The 12,413-nt window shown below is 38.8% G+C and overlaps 1 protein-coding gene across 1 annotated transcript in view; it reads right to left on the bottom strand.

Annotated features, from left to right (window-relative positions):
• The window catches only part of ZNF699 (zinc finger protein 699), a 64,890-nt gene extending 55,633 nt beyond the window's left edge, over nt 1–9,257 (bottom strand). Inside the window, exons 1-5 of the mRNA XM_089905895.1 lie at nt 8,252–9,257; nt 7,238–7,364; nt 2,555–2,653; nt 1,983–2,166; nt 171–1,626 (exon numbers count right to left, since the gene is read on the bottom strand). Coding sequence (XP_089762021.1) covers nt 171–1,626; nt 1,983–2,166; nt 2,555–2,653; nt 7,238–7,364; nt 8,252–8,500 — 2,115 coding nt within the window. The 5' untranslated portion in view covers nt 8,501–9,257. The remainder of the gene's footprint in view (nt 1–170; nt 1,627–1,982; nt 2,167–2,554; nt 2,654–7,237; nt 7,365–8,251) is intronic.
• Between the last annotated feature and the right edge of the window lie 3,156 nt (nt 9,258–12,413).

The following is a 12,413-nucleotide window of genomic DNA, read 5'->3' as shown; positions in this document are numbered from 1 at the left end:
AGGTGTTACCACATGATTTACATACACAGGGTTTCTCTTAGTTGTGAGTTCTCAAGTCTTCAAAACGATGAGCGACAATTTCTTACATTCACAGGGTGTCTCCACAGTGTGAGACCTTGTGTGCTAAGATCTGAAAAAGTCTTGCAGACATTTCCTTATTCCTTACTTTATATGTTTCCTCTAGTGTGAGTTTTCAAATGTCTTCGAAAGTAAGCGGGACAAACAAAGGCTTTCCCACACTCCTTACATTCATAGGGCTTCTCACCAGTGTGGCTTCTTACGTGTCTTCGAAAGGATGAAGGACAACTGAATGCTTTCCCACATTCCAGACATTCAAAGGGTTTCTCTCCAGTGTGCATCCTTGTGTGGACAGTAAGGTATGAAGAATGGCGAAAGGCTTTCCCACACTCCTTACATTCATAGGGTTTCTCCCCAGTGTGCGTTCTCATGTGGATCCTAAGGGCTGAGGGGTAAATGAAGGCTTTTCCACATTTCTTACATTCATAAGGTTTCTCTCCAGTGTGAGTTCTTGTATGTACCGTAAGGTGGGAGGAACTAATAAAGGCTTTCCCACATTCCTTACATTCATAAGGCTTCTCTCCACTGTGAGTTCTTAAGTGTTCGGTGAGGGATGAGGAACGACTAAAGGCCTTCCCACATTCCTTACATTCGTACTGCACCTTTCCAGTGTGATCTCTCACATGTGCTCTAAAGGACGAGGGACAACTGAAGGCTTTTCCACATTCCTTACATTCGTAGGGTTTCTCTCTACTTTGATTTTTCACATGTGTATTCAGGGAAGTGGGAAGATAGAAGGCTTTTCCACATTCCAGACATTCATAGGGTTTCTCCCCAGTGTGTTTTCTCATATGGATACTTAAGGAGGATGGACAATTGTAGGCTTTCCCGCATTCCTTACATTTATAGGGTTTCTCTCCCGTATGTGTTCTGACATGTACAGTGAGCTTTGAGGACTCACTGAAGGCTTTCCCACACTCTTTACATTCATAAGGCTTCTCTCCAGTATGGATTCTTATATGTATTATAAGGTGAGAAGAGGAACTGAAGGCCTTCCCACACTCCTTACACTCATATGGCTTATCTCCACTGTGAATTCTTTTGTGTTTGGAGAGTGAGGAGGAACAACTAAAGGCTTTCCCACACTCCTTACATTCATAAGGCTTATCTCCACTGTGAATTCTTTTGTGCTCTGTAAGGGATGAAGAACAGCTAAAGGTTTTCCCACATTCCTTGCATTCATAGTTTGTCTTTCCTGTGTGAATCTTCATATGCGCCCTAAAGAATGAAGAACAACTGAAGGCTTTGGTACATTCCTTACATTCATAGGGTTTCTCTTCAGTGGGAGTTTTCATATGCTTCTTAAAACAAGCAAAAAAATGGAAAGCTTTCCCACATTCCTTACACTGATAGGGTTTGCTTCCAGTGTGAGACCTTATGTGATTCTTAAGGGATAAATGATCTGTGAAGGCCTTTTTACACTCTTGGCATTCAAAGACTTTTACTTCAGTAGTTCTCTTGAGTATATTAAGATTTGAGATATGGCTGAAGGTTTGTCTACACTGATTTTCTTCGTTATGTTCATAGATGTTCTCCACCATGTGACTTCTTTTAAAAAATAAAAAGCACATTATTAGCAGCAAGTAAATTTTTACCATTTTCAGTGACTACATCTGTTTCCTTCCCTGTCCAATGATAAGCTGAAAGTTCTCACAGAGGGCTCTACGATAGCCAATATTATCACTGAGTTTTTGGCTTATGGGGTTTTTCTGATGGTTGCTTACAAATGAAATTATGTGTCAAACATGGAAGAGCTCAGTCTCATTTGTGGAAAAAATACCTTACGAAAATTCCATATGAAATCACAATTTTTGACCAAGTTTTATATACATGTTTTTTTAATTTCGTGACATTTTAAGATTCTCTCCTGAGACACTACTCTCTCTTATATGAATAGCACTCACCTCAAATGTCTCTCACGGTTTTTGTTCTGATAATCAAAACCATGGTATTCCCAGCTTTTGTGTAAAATGGACAACGAGGAAGCACTCCTTTTGAATCTTACTACATTCTGTTCACTGGATATTTTTTCTCCATAAATATCTTGTGCAGCGACTAATTCATTAGTTTTAAGTTGAGTCTCAAAACCTGAAACAAAAAAGTAAAGGCATCATGAAAGAAGGACTTTTGGCAGTGTGGCTGGTTCAGGACTTTCCCAATAAGCACAGGGTCAAAATGGCCAAGCAATTAAGAAATAATCCCACAAAGATTGAGACTGATGGTAACATAAATAGGGTATTCCTAGGGGAGCAAAACAAAAAGGAACTGGGTAAAATGCGCATGACCGAACACTACATTACAAAGAGGAAATATGGGCTTTCCCAAGAACAAGGACTGATGAAAAGTCAAAATAGTAATCGAAGTTATCTGTGGAAGATCAGCTTCCTCAGACATGGCAAAGTTTCACTTTGCTTTTATTTGATTTTTCCAAATGTAATATCCCCCAACCAAGTCAGTTTCTCCCAAGGATTCTTGCCTTCCTGATGCTCCCCCTGGGTGGGTCCTCTCTCTGCTATCTCCAGGTCCTCCTCTTGTTTCCACTGGGAGATCAGATAGGGTGTGTGTAGTGGATACCCTGTTCATGTGGAAAGGTATATCATGAGGGAAAACAATGAGGAACCATAAACATTTCCATGAGACAGGGCAAAAACTTTGCTCTTCTGTTACTCTAAAGCAAGTAGGAGCTTAATTGCAACAAAATGTTGAATTTATTTTTTTAAGGTGGGAGGGGGTGGTGTGATGTCTAGAACTGATCTGACATTCACACCTAAACCTCAGTATTATTAGAAACTGGTCCAATATTCACAGGCAGGACATACTGTTCTCCTGTTGAAGATAAATAATCTCAGAATACCAATCTCAGACAAGGTTACTCTGAGACCATGATAAGATGAAACAAAATAAGGCTACTTCATAATTTAGTCTAGGGACAGACAAAAAATATCACTGTGCCATCCACAAAATACTAATAGAATTTCCCCTGCATCCAGATTTCTGTCAGCATCCAATCTAAAGTGAACACCTAGGGACTGGGTTGAATGGTGCCCCTAAAAAATTCATGTCCATATATACACTACTATGTATAAAATAGACAACTAATGAGAACCTACTGTACAGCACAGGGAACTCTACTCAATGATCTGTGGTGACCTAAATACGAAGGAAATCTAAAAAAGAGTGGAAATATGTATACGTATAACTGACTCACTTTGCTGTACAGCAGAAACTAACACAACATTGTAAAGCAACTCTACTCCAATAAAAATAAATAAATAAATGACAGCATAATATAAAAAAAATTTCATGTCCAAACAGATCAATGGAACAGAATACAGTCCATAAATAAGTCAATATAAATATAGTCATAAATATAGTCAACTTATCTTTGACAAAGGTGCAAAGGCAATACAATGGAGAAAAATATAGTCTTTCCAACAAACAGTGCTAAAATAACTACTAGACATTAACATACATTTAAAAAAAAAAAGGTCTTGACACAGACCTTACACTCTTGCAAAAATTAACTCAAAATACAGGGGGAGGCATCCAAAGCTTCAGGAAAAGTTGGGGCCCCATCAATAGGGAGTAAAAAATTAGCTCAAAATAGATCACAGATCTAAATGTAAAACATAAAACTATAGAACTCCTAGAAGATAACATAGGAAAAAATGTAGGTGACCTAAGATTTGGCGATGACTTGTTAGATAGGTGAAAATTAATCAGACGAAACTTCACTAAAATGGAGTTGAGAGGCTGGAAGGGGAAGCTTTCATGCAGTTCCACAGGACATCAATTATAGGAAGAGGGCTTCCCTGGTGGCGCAGTGGTTAAGAATCCGCCTGCCAATGCAGGGGTCACCAGTTCGAGCCCTGGTCCGGGAAGATCCCACTTGCCATGGAGCAACTAAGTCCGTGTGCCACAACTACTGAGCCTGTGCTCTAGAGCCCATGAACCACACCTACTGAGCCCACGTGCCACAACTACTGAAGTCCACATGCCTAGAGCCCATGCTCCACAACAAGAAGCCACCAAAATGAGAAGCCTGTGCACCACAACGAAGAGTAGCCCCCACTCACTGCAACTAGAGGACGCCCGCGTGCAGCAAGAAAGACTCAATGCAGCCAAAAATAAATAAATTTATAAAAAAACAAATTACAGGAAGAATTGTCGATTACAGGCTCCAACAAAAGAATCATCAGGGCTTCCCTGGTGGCGCAGTGGTTGAGAGTCCACCTGCCAATGCAGGGGACATGAGTTCGTGCCCCGGTCTGGGAAGATCCCACATGCCATGGAGCGGCTATGCCCGTGAGCCATGGCTGCTGAGCCTGCGCGTCTGGAGCCTGTGCCCCGCAACAGGAGAGGCCACAACAGTGAAAGGCCTGTGTACCGCAAAAAAAAAAAAAAAAAAAAAAATCATCATCAAGAATCACCAGTTATAATCCTGACAGGAAAAGATGTACATTGCATCCCCTATAAGAAATCAACTACCCCAGCAACTAAGCCAATATGAAACCATCATCACCCTGAACTCTCATTTTTCTCCAATAGACTTTCATCCAAAACAACCTCTCCCAAATTCCTCCTTTTTCTCTATAAAATTATGTTCTTCTCCCTTGTTTTTTGGACTTGCCTATGGCTTTTGTTATAGCTTTCTTGTCCTAAATTGCAATTCCTCTGCTATGCCCAAATAAACCATTTTTGTTGGTAAAATAACTATCTTATTTTTAAGGTCAACAGATAATGACCTGAAAGACACAATTCATGAAAGAAAGAATTGACAAGTTGGACTTCATTAAAATTAAAATCTTTTGCTCTGAGAAAAAACTGCCAAGAGAATAAAAAGCCACAGACTGGAAGAAATTATCTGCAAAAGACATATCTGATAAAGAAGTGTTATCCAAAATATACACAGAATTCTTAAAACTCAAAAATAAAGAAAACAAACAACCCGATTTAAAAAATGGGCCAAAAACCTTAACAGATACCTCATCAAGGAAGATACACAGATGGCAAATAAGCATATGAAAAGATGTTCCACATCATATGTCATCAGGAAGATGCAAATCAAAACAATGAGATACCACTATACACCTATAAGAATGGCCAAAATCCGGAACACTGACAACAAAGAATTTTGAGAATGTGGAGCTGGTGGGAATGCAAAATGGTACAGTCACTTTGGAATACAGTTTGGCAGTTTCTTACAAAACCAAACATACTCTTAACCATACAGACAGGCAATTGCACTCCCTGGAATTTACCCAAAGGAGTTAACAACATGTCTACACAAAAACCTGCATGTGGATGTTTACAGCAGCTTTATTCATAATTGCCAAAACTTGGAAGCAATCAAAATGTTCTTCAGTGGGTGAATGGATAAACAGGCTGTGGTACATCCAGACAATAAAATATTAATCAGCACTAAAAAGAAATGAGCTATCCAGCCATGAAAAGAGGTGGGAAAACCTTAAATGCATATTACTAAGTGAAAGAAGCCAGTCTGAAGAGGTTATATATATATACTGTGTGATTCCAACTACATGACATTCTGGAAAAGGCAAAACTATGGAGACAGTAAAAAGATCAGTTGTTGCCAGGAGTTGTGGGGAAGGAGAGATAAATTGGGGTGAAGGGGATACAGAATTTTTAAGGGTAGTGAAGCTACTTTATGATACTATAATGGTGGATATGTCATTATATATTTGTCCAAACCTTAAAATATACAACACCAAAAGTGAACACTAATATAAACTCTGGACTTAAGGTGATAATGATGTGTCAGTGTAGGTTCATCAACTGTAACAAATATACCACTCTGGTAGGAAGGCTGTGAGTGTATGGGGACAGGGGGTATATGGGAAATATCTATCTGTACCTGTTACTCAATTTTGCTGTGAACCTATAAACTGCTCTAAGAAAAATAAAGTGTACTGAGAAAAAAATCCCTGTCCTCCCAGAATTTCAGAATGTTACTTTATTTGGAAATAGGGTCTTTGCAGATATAATCAAGTTAAGGTAAGTTATACTGGATTAGGGTAGGCCCTAAATGCAATGACTGGCGTCCTTACAAGGACAGAAAGACTTAGAGACAGAGGACGAAGGCCATGTGAAGATGGAGGCAGAGATTAGAGTGATGCAGCTGCAAGCCAAGGATTGCTGGCAACCACCAACAGCTAGGAAGGGGACAAGGAGAGATTTTTCCTGAGCCTTCGGAAGGGTCGTGACACCCTGATTTCAGACTTCCAACCTCCAGAAATTTAAAAGAATAAGGTTCTGTTGTTCTTGGCCACCCAGTTTGTGGTGCTTTGTTATGGAAGGCCTAGGAAACCAATACAGCCTGCTTCCACAGACCTACCCCCAAGTCATTCAACCTAAGTACACAAATCCTATAATATTTACTTTCTAACACCTTCTTTCTGAGACATGCCATGGCTCCCCATGGCATGTGTTCTCCCTCACTGCTCAAAGTAATAAACCCAACTTGCTTAACTGGTGGTCTCTGGGTACAGGGCACTAACAGCTGTAAAATTCTCAAAAGGTCCCAAACCACCAATTTTCTCCCTGTGCCCCAAAATGACCCCCGAAGTCTGTGCCCACAATTTCTACACTTAATAAGCCTTGAGGCTTCCAACCACAAGAAAAAGAGAAAGTCAGTTCAATACACGTTTATTTTCTTTCTTTTTTAATCTTAATTTCATATTTATCTTCTTGCCCATTACACCTAAGCATTTTGAATACAGTCACATCTTGTTTTTTATAGTATACATTCAAAAGGGTTTGATATAGAGTTCACCCTCAAAAAAATGCTTAATGAATGAAAGAATGACTGAATGAAGAAAAATAAGACCAACAGCATCTTTATAACACTGGATGAAATGAAAAGTCTGCATTCAGTGCCAGTGTCAGAATGGATAAGGAGATTTCCACTGATTCTTTTTCTGTTGCTGTTTTATACTGGTAGAATATTTTAACAATATGCATTGTTATTGTTTATTTTCATGGTGAAGCCACTAGACTATAAGTTCCTTGGGGTCAGTGACCATATCTGTCTTATTTACCAATTTATTCCAATTCCTCAACCCAAATCCTAGAACAAAGTCAATTAGTAAGATAAAACTGTTTTCTAAACGACTAAATGAAGGAATGTTGCCACACTTACCTAATGAGGCCAGGTTCCGGAAGTTTTCCAGCATCACATCTCTGTAGAGGTTTCTCTGAGCGAGATCTAGCAAAGCCCACTCCTCCTGGGTAAAGTCCACAGCCACATCCTCAAAGACCACTGGTTCCTAAAACATTCCACATATTTTGTTCAGAAAAGTGCCAACTCCCCCAATGTGTGCAGGAGGATGAATGAGGCTGGAAATACTGAGGAACTGAGAATCAATTCATAGGAAGTTCAGAAGATTCTATTCTCCCAACATCTACCCTAGGATTCAGTCATCAGATCTTCTTCGTTCTACATAAGCATCCTGACTGATCAAATTTTCTCACAGATTTAACAACACTTTTGAAACAATAAATTTATCTTTCCACAGTTTGATGGTGACCAATTCCAGTCTTACAATAATCCAGAACATCCAGAGGATCTAGCAGAAATGAAATGCTCTAGAAATGAAATAATAATTTCTACATTGAAACCAGCAAAAATTCCTTGTTACAGAAAAAATTTCACTGCTTCCTTATATCCCACCACAGCAATCAGCACAACACGAAACACTGGGTCAAATCTGGATGAGGTTTTAATGAATAAAAACACACTGAGGGACAGAGAGCTTTTCTTTTTCTTTTTTTCTTTCCCCACAAACCTGGGGCCCAGGAGTCTGCAAGAAGCACAACATTCAACCCAGGCCCACAGCCGGCCACATTTTCTTGCACTCAAGGCCAGGGGCTGTAAATTATACAACATGAGCTAAATTCAGCCTATCATCTATTTATGTAAGTAAAGTTTTATTGGAACACAATAAAACATTTGTTTATCCACTGTATATGGCTGCTTTCACACTAAAATGGCAGAACTGAGTAAAACAGAAACTCTATGGCCTTCAAAGCCTAAAATGCTTACTATGTGGCCCAATGCAGGAACAGGTTGCTGACCCCTGCTCTAAACAATTAGGAGATCAATGGCCCGGTGGAACTGAAATATTCTTTTGGAGAATTATTAGCTCTTACTCACCTGTGTCATATTTTTCTGTAACTCAGCAGCTGTTCTTTCTTCCTCCATGTTCCCTTCATGAAGAAAGACAGAGTATTGACAAGTTAGACCTGAGGCAGGAGAAAGAAGACACGAGAATCTGGGTCTCCCCACAATTTCCATAATCAAGACTGTGGATTTTGCAGCATATCTGTTAGGAGTGATCACTCCCCTCAAAACACACACACACACAGACATGCATAGCCCCAAGACACCCAAGCAAACACACATCAATCTTGTCAGAAAACAGAGGGAGGGGGGAAGAAGTTAGAGCAATCTTATCTCCTCTAGAGCTATAAAACAGTCCTCTGGTTCTTGTAGATCATAAAAAAAACAGGTTAAGAGTCCCATTTTGTAAGCAAGTTAACTGTAGTCTAAAAAAATTTAACTGTCAATTTGACCATAATAATGAAAACATAAAAAAAAAAATCAGAGAATGCCTTCAATAGTAAGAATATACACACCATCTCAAATCCAGGAAAGTGTGACCTGTATGCCAGACTTCCGGGGGTTCCACTTCCAATATTTATTTCTGTACTGCTTGTCAGGCTAACATGTATTACTCCTCAGCCCCTGACTACTAGACCCTCTCCCACAAGGGCTGCAGGGTCCCCAAAACCTGGTTTTTGAGAAAGAGCATCAACTGACTGAATTCCACACGCAGGTGGCAAGAGAAGACTTCTCCTACTCAATTCTGCAGGAATTGTACAGGAGGTACAGCAGCAGCAGAACAAGAACACTCGGAGTGAAGTTAGCAGTGTGTGTCATCTCTCACAGTGATATCTGTAGCACTACTGCACAAATTTCAAATAACGAAAATGCAACAGTTTCTTCCACTGCCGTGGATGAAGTATGTATTTCAAAGCCAATACAAACTGTAACATTCTTTACTAACATGCTCCATTTAAGCAACCAAGATATGAGAATGACTTGGCAAAGAGATGCCCATACCTCTGCAAAAAGATTATTCAGATTTATTATTATTATATAAAGATATATATATATATATAATATAAAGATTATTTCAGATAATTCAGATTATCTGATCTGCAAATCAGATCTGCAAATCTGATCTGCAAATCAGATATTATCTGATCTGCAAATCAGATATTTCAGATAATTCAGATTATCTGATCTGCAAATCAGATCCTATCAAAACGAGTTTATAGTTGAAGAATCTTGGAAAGAGTCACTTAACTATGTGCTCAATGCTACCCAATTAGAAAGCTGCTGAGGAGCTGTGTGTATGCAGCTGTATTTACCTTCAAAGCCTAAATGCCCAATGAGTGTATTTCTGAACATATACCCTACAATTTAGTTGTCAGTGAGGCCCTTATGCCCTAACATTACCAGGGTCTGGCCTAGAACCCTGTTGGGCACACTATGGAGAGTAGACAAATGAAGTATTCTATTCAAGTGTTTTATCTTTGAGCTCCTTCTCTTGACTAAGCCCTATGTCTTCAGCAGGGATGCTTCCCTTAAGGCCCTGACCTCCTGCTCCTTCATCTCATATTTATTTCGGTAATATTCACCCTGTCCTACTATGTGCAGTCACAGGAGACACAGCACTGAACAAAACAGAAAAATACTAAAGTGCCTGGGTCTTATAATCGTTTGAAGGAGGACCACTAAATTAACAATCTGATTTAGCTTTATCTGGTGGTATATGCTATATAAAAATGCATCACATTATAGGGATAAGGAGATACACACATATTTATCTTTAGCAAATCAGGACTACTTATGTGACAGGGTAGAAGCAGGAAATTAAAATAACTGTTTCAGATAACACTAGAAATCCATGGCTGGTGTGGTACATATATTTATATACAACTGACCCTTGAACAATTGCAGGGGTTGGGGCACCAACCCTCCGGCAGTAGCAAATTTGAGTATAACTCATAGCCCCCAGTATCCAAGGACTCAACCAACCACTGATCCTGTAGTATTGTAGTATTTAGTACTGAAAATAATCTGCATATAAGTGGACGCGTGCATTTCAAACCCATGTTGCTCAAGGGTTAATTGTATTTACAAATATCATCCATTCCTGTAGAAGAAAAATCAGTATCAATGGGTTAACCATTGACTTATAAGGGCAGAAAAAGAACAGCATAAAGGTTTAGGGAAAAAAATGAGTATGTGACAAAATTAACAATATTTTTAAAAACTTAAACAGAATCAGATAAAGCTAAATGGCAATACTACCCAAAGCAATCTACAGATTTAATGCCATCCCTATCAAATTACCCATGACATTACAGAACTAGAATAATCCTAAAATTTATATGGAACAATAAAAGACCCAGAATTGCCAAAGCAATCCTGAGGAAAAAGAACAAAGCGAAAGGCATAACCCTCCTAGGCTTCAGACAATACTACAAAGCTACAGTAATCAAAACAGTGTGGTACTGGCACAAAAACAGACATACAGATCAATGGAACAGAACAGAGAGCCCAGAAATAAACCCACACGCCTACGGTCAATTAATCTTCAACAAAGGATGCAAGAATACACAATGGGAAAAAGACAGTCTCTTCAGCAAGTGTAGCTGGGAAAGTTGGACAGCTGCATGTAAATCATGAAATTAGAACACAACCTCACTGGTGGAGAAAAGGGAAACCTACACTGTTGGTGGGAATGTAAATTGGTACAGCCACTATGGAGAACAGTATGGAGTTCCTTAAAAGACTAAATATAGAACTACCATATGATCCAGCAATCCCACTCCTGGGCATATATCTGGAGAAAACCATAATTCAAAAAGATACATGTACCCCAAAGTTCACTGCAGCACTATTTACAATAGCCAAGACATGGAAGCAACCTAAATGTCCATCAACAGAGGAGTGGATAAAGAAGATGTATGTATACAGTAGAATATATATATACAGTAGAATATTAGTATATCTATATTAGAATATCTATATACAGTAGAATATTAGTCAGCCATAAAAAAGAATGAAATAATGCCATTTGCAGCAACATGGATGGACCTAGAGACTGTCATATTGAGTGAAGTAAGTCAGACGAGAAAGACAAATATCATATGATATTGCTTATACGTGGAATCTAAAAAAAGGTACAAATGAACTTATTTACAAAATAGAAATAGAGTCATAGATGTATAAAACAAACTTATGGTTACCAAGGGGGCAAGGAGGGAGAGGGATAAAGTGGGAGACTGGGACTGACATATACACACTACTATATATAAAATAGATAACTAATACGGGCCTACTGTATAGCACAGGAACTCTACTCAGTACTCTGTAATGACCTATATGGGAAAAGACTCTAAAAAAGAGTATATATATATATATCTATCTATATATCTATATATGTATATGTATAACTGACTCACTTTGCTGTACACCTGAAACTAATACAAAATTGTAAATCAGCTATAATCCAATAAAAATTAAAAAAAAAGAACACACCCTCTCACCATACACAAAAACAAACTGAAAATGGCTTAAAGACTTAAACATAAGGTGTGACACCATAAAACTCCTAGAAGAGATCATAGGCAAAGCATTTTCCAACATAAATTGTACCAATGTTTTCTTAGGTCAGTCTCCCAAGGCAACAGAAATAAAAACAAAAGTAAATGGGACCTAATCAAACTTACAAGCTTTTGCACAGCAAAGGAAACCATAAACAAAATGAAAAGACAACCTATGGAATGGGAGAAAATATTTACAAATAATGCAACCAGCAAGGCTTAATTTCAAAAATACACAAACAGCTCATACAACTCAACAACAAAAAAACAAACAACCCGATCAAAAAATGGGCAGAAGGACTTCCCTGGCAGTCCAGTGGTTAAGACTCCACACTTCCAATGCAGGAGGCACGGATGTGATCCCTGGTCGGAGAACTAAGATACCACATGCCACACAGCCAAAAAAAAAACAAAACAAAACGGCAGAAGACCTGAATAGACATTTCTCCAAAGACATACAGATGGCAAATAGGCACATGGAAAGATGCTCAACAACGCTAATTGTTAGAGAAATGCAAATCAAAACTATAATGGGGTACCCCACCTCACACTGGTCAGAATGGCCATCATTAAAAAGTCTACAGATAACAAGCACTGGAGAGGGTGTGGAGAAAAGGGAACCCTCCTACACTGTTAGT

This window comes from Delphinapterus leucas, unplaced genomic scaffold (genome assembly GCF_059928025.1).
Source record: "Delphinapterus leucas isolate spDelLeu-1000000601 "Yukka" unplaced genomic scaffold, BTC_Dleu_Yukka2 spDelLeu_asBTCV2_sq25, whole genome shotgun sequence".
Taxonomy (NCBI): Eukaryota; Metazoa; Chordata; class Mammalia; order Artiodactyla; family Monodontidae; genus Delphinapterus; species Delphinapterus leucas.
This window is presented reverse-complemented; position numbering and strand designations above follow the sequence as displayed.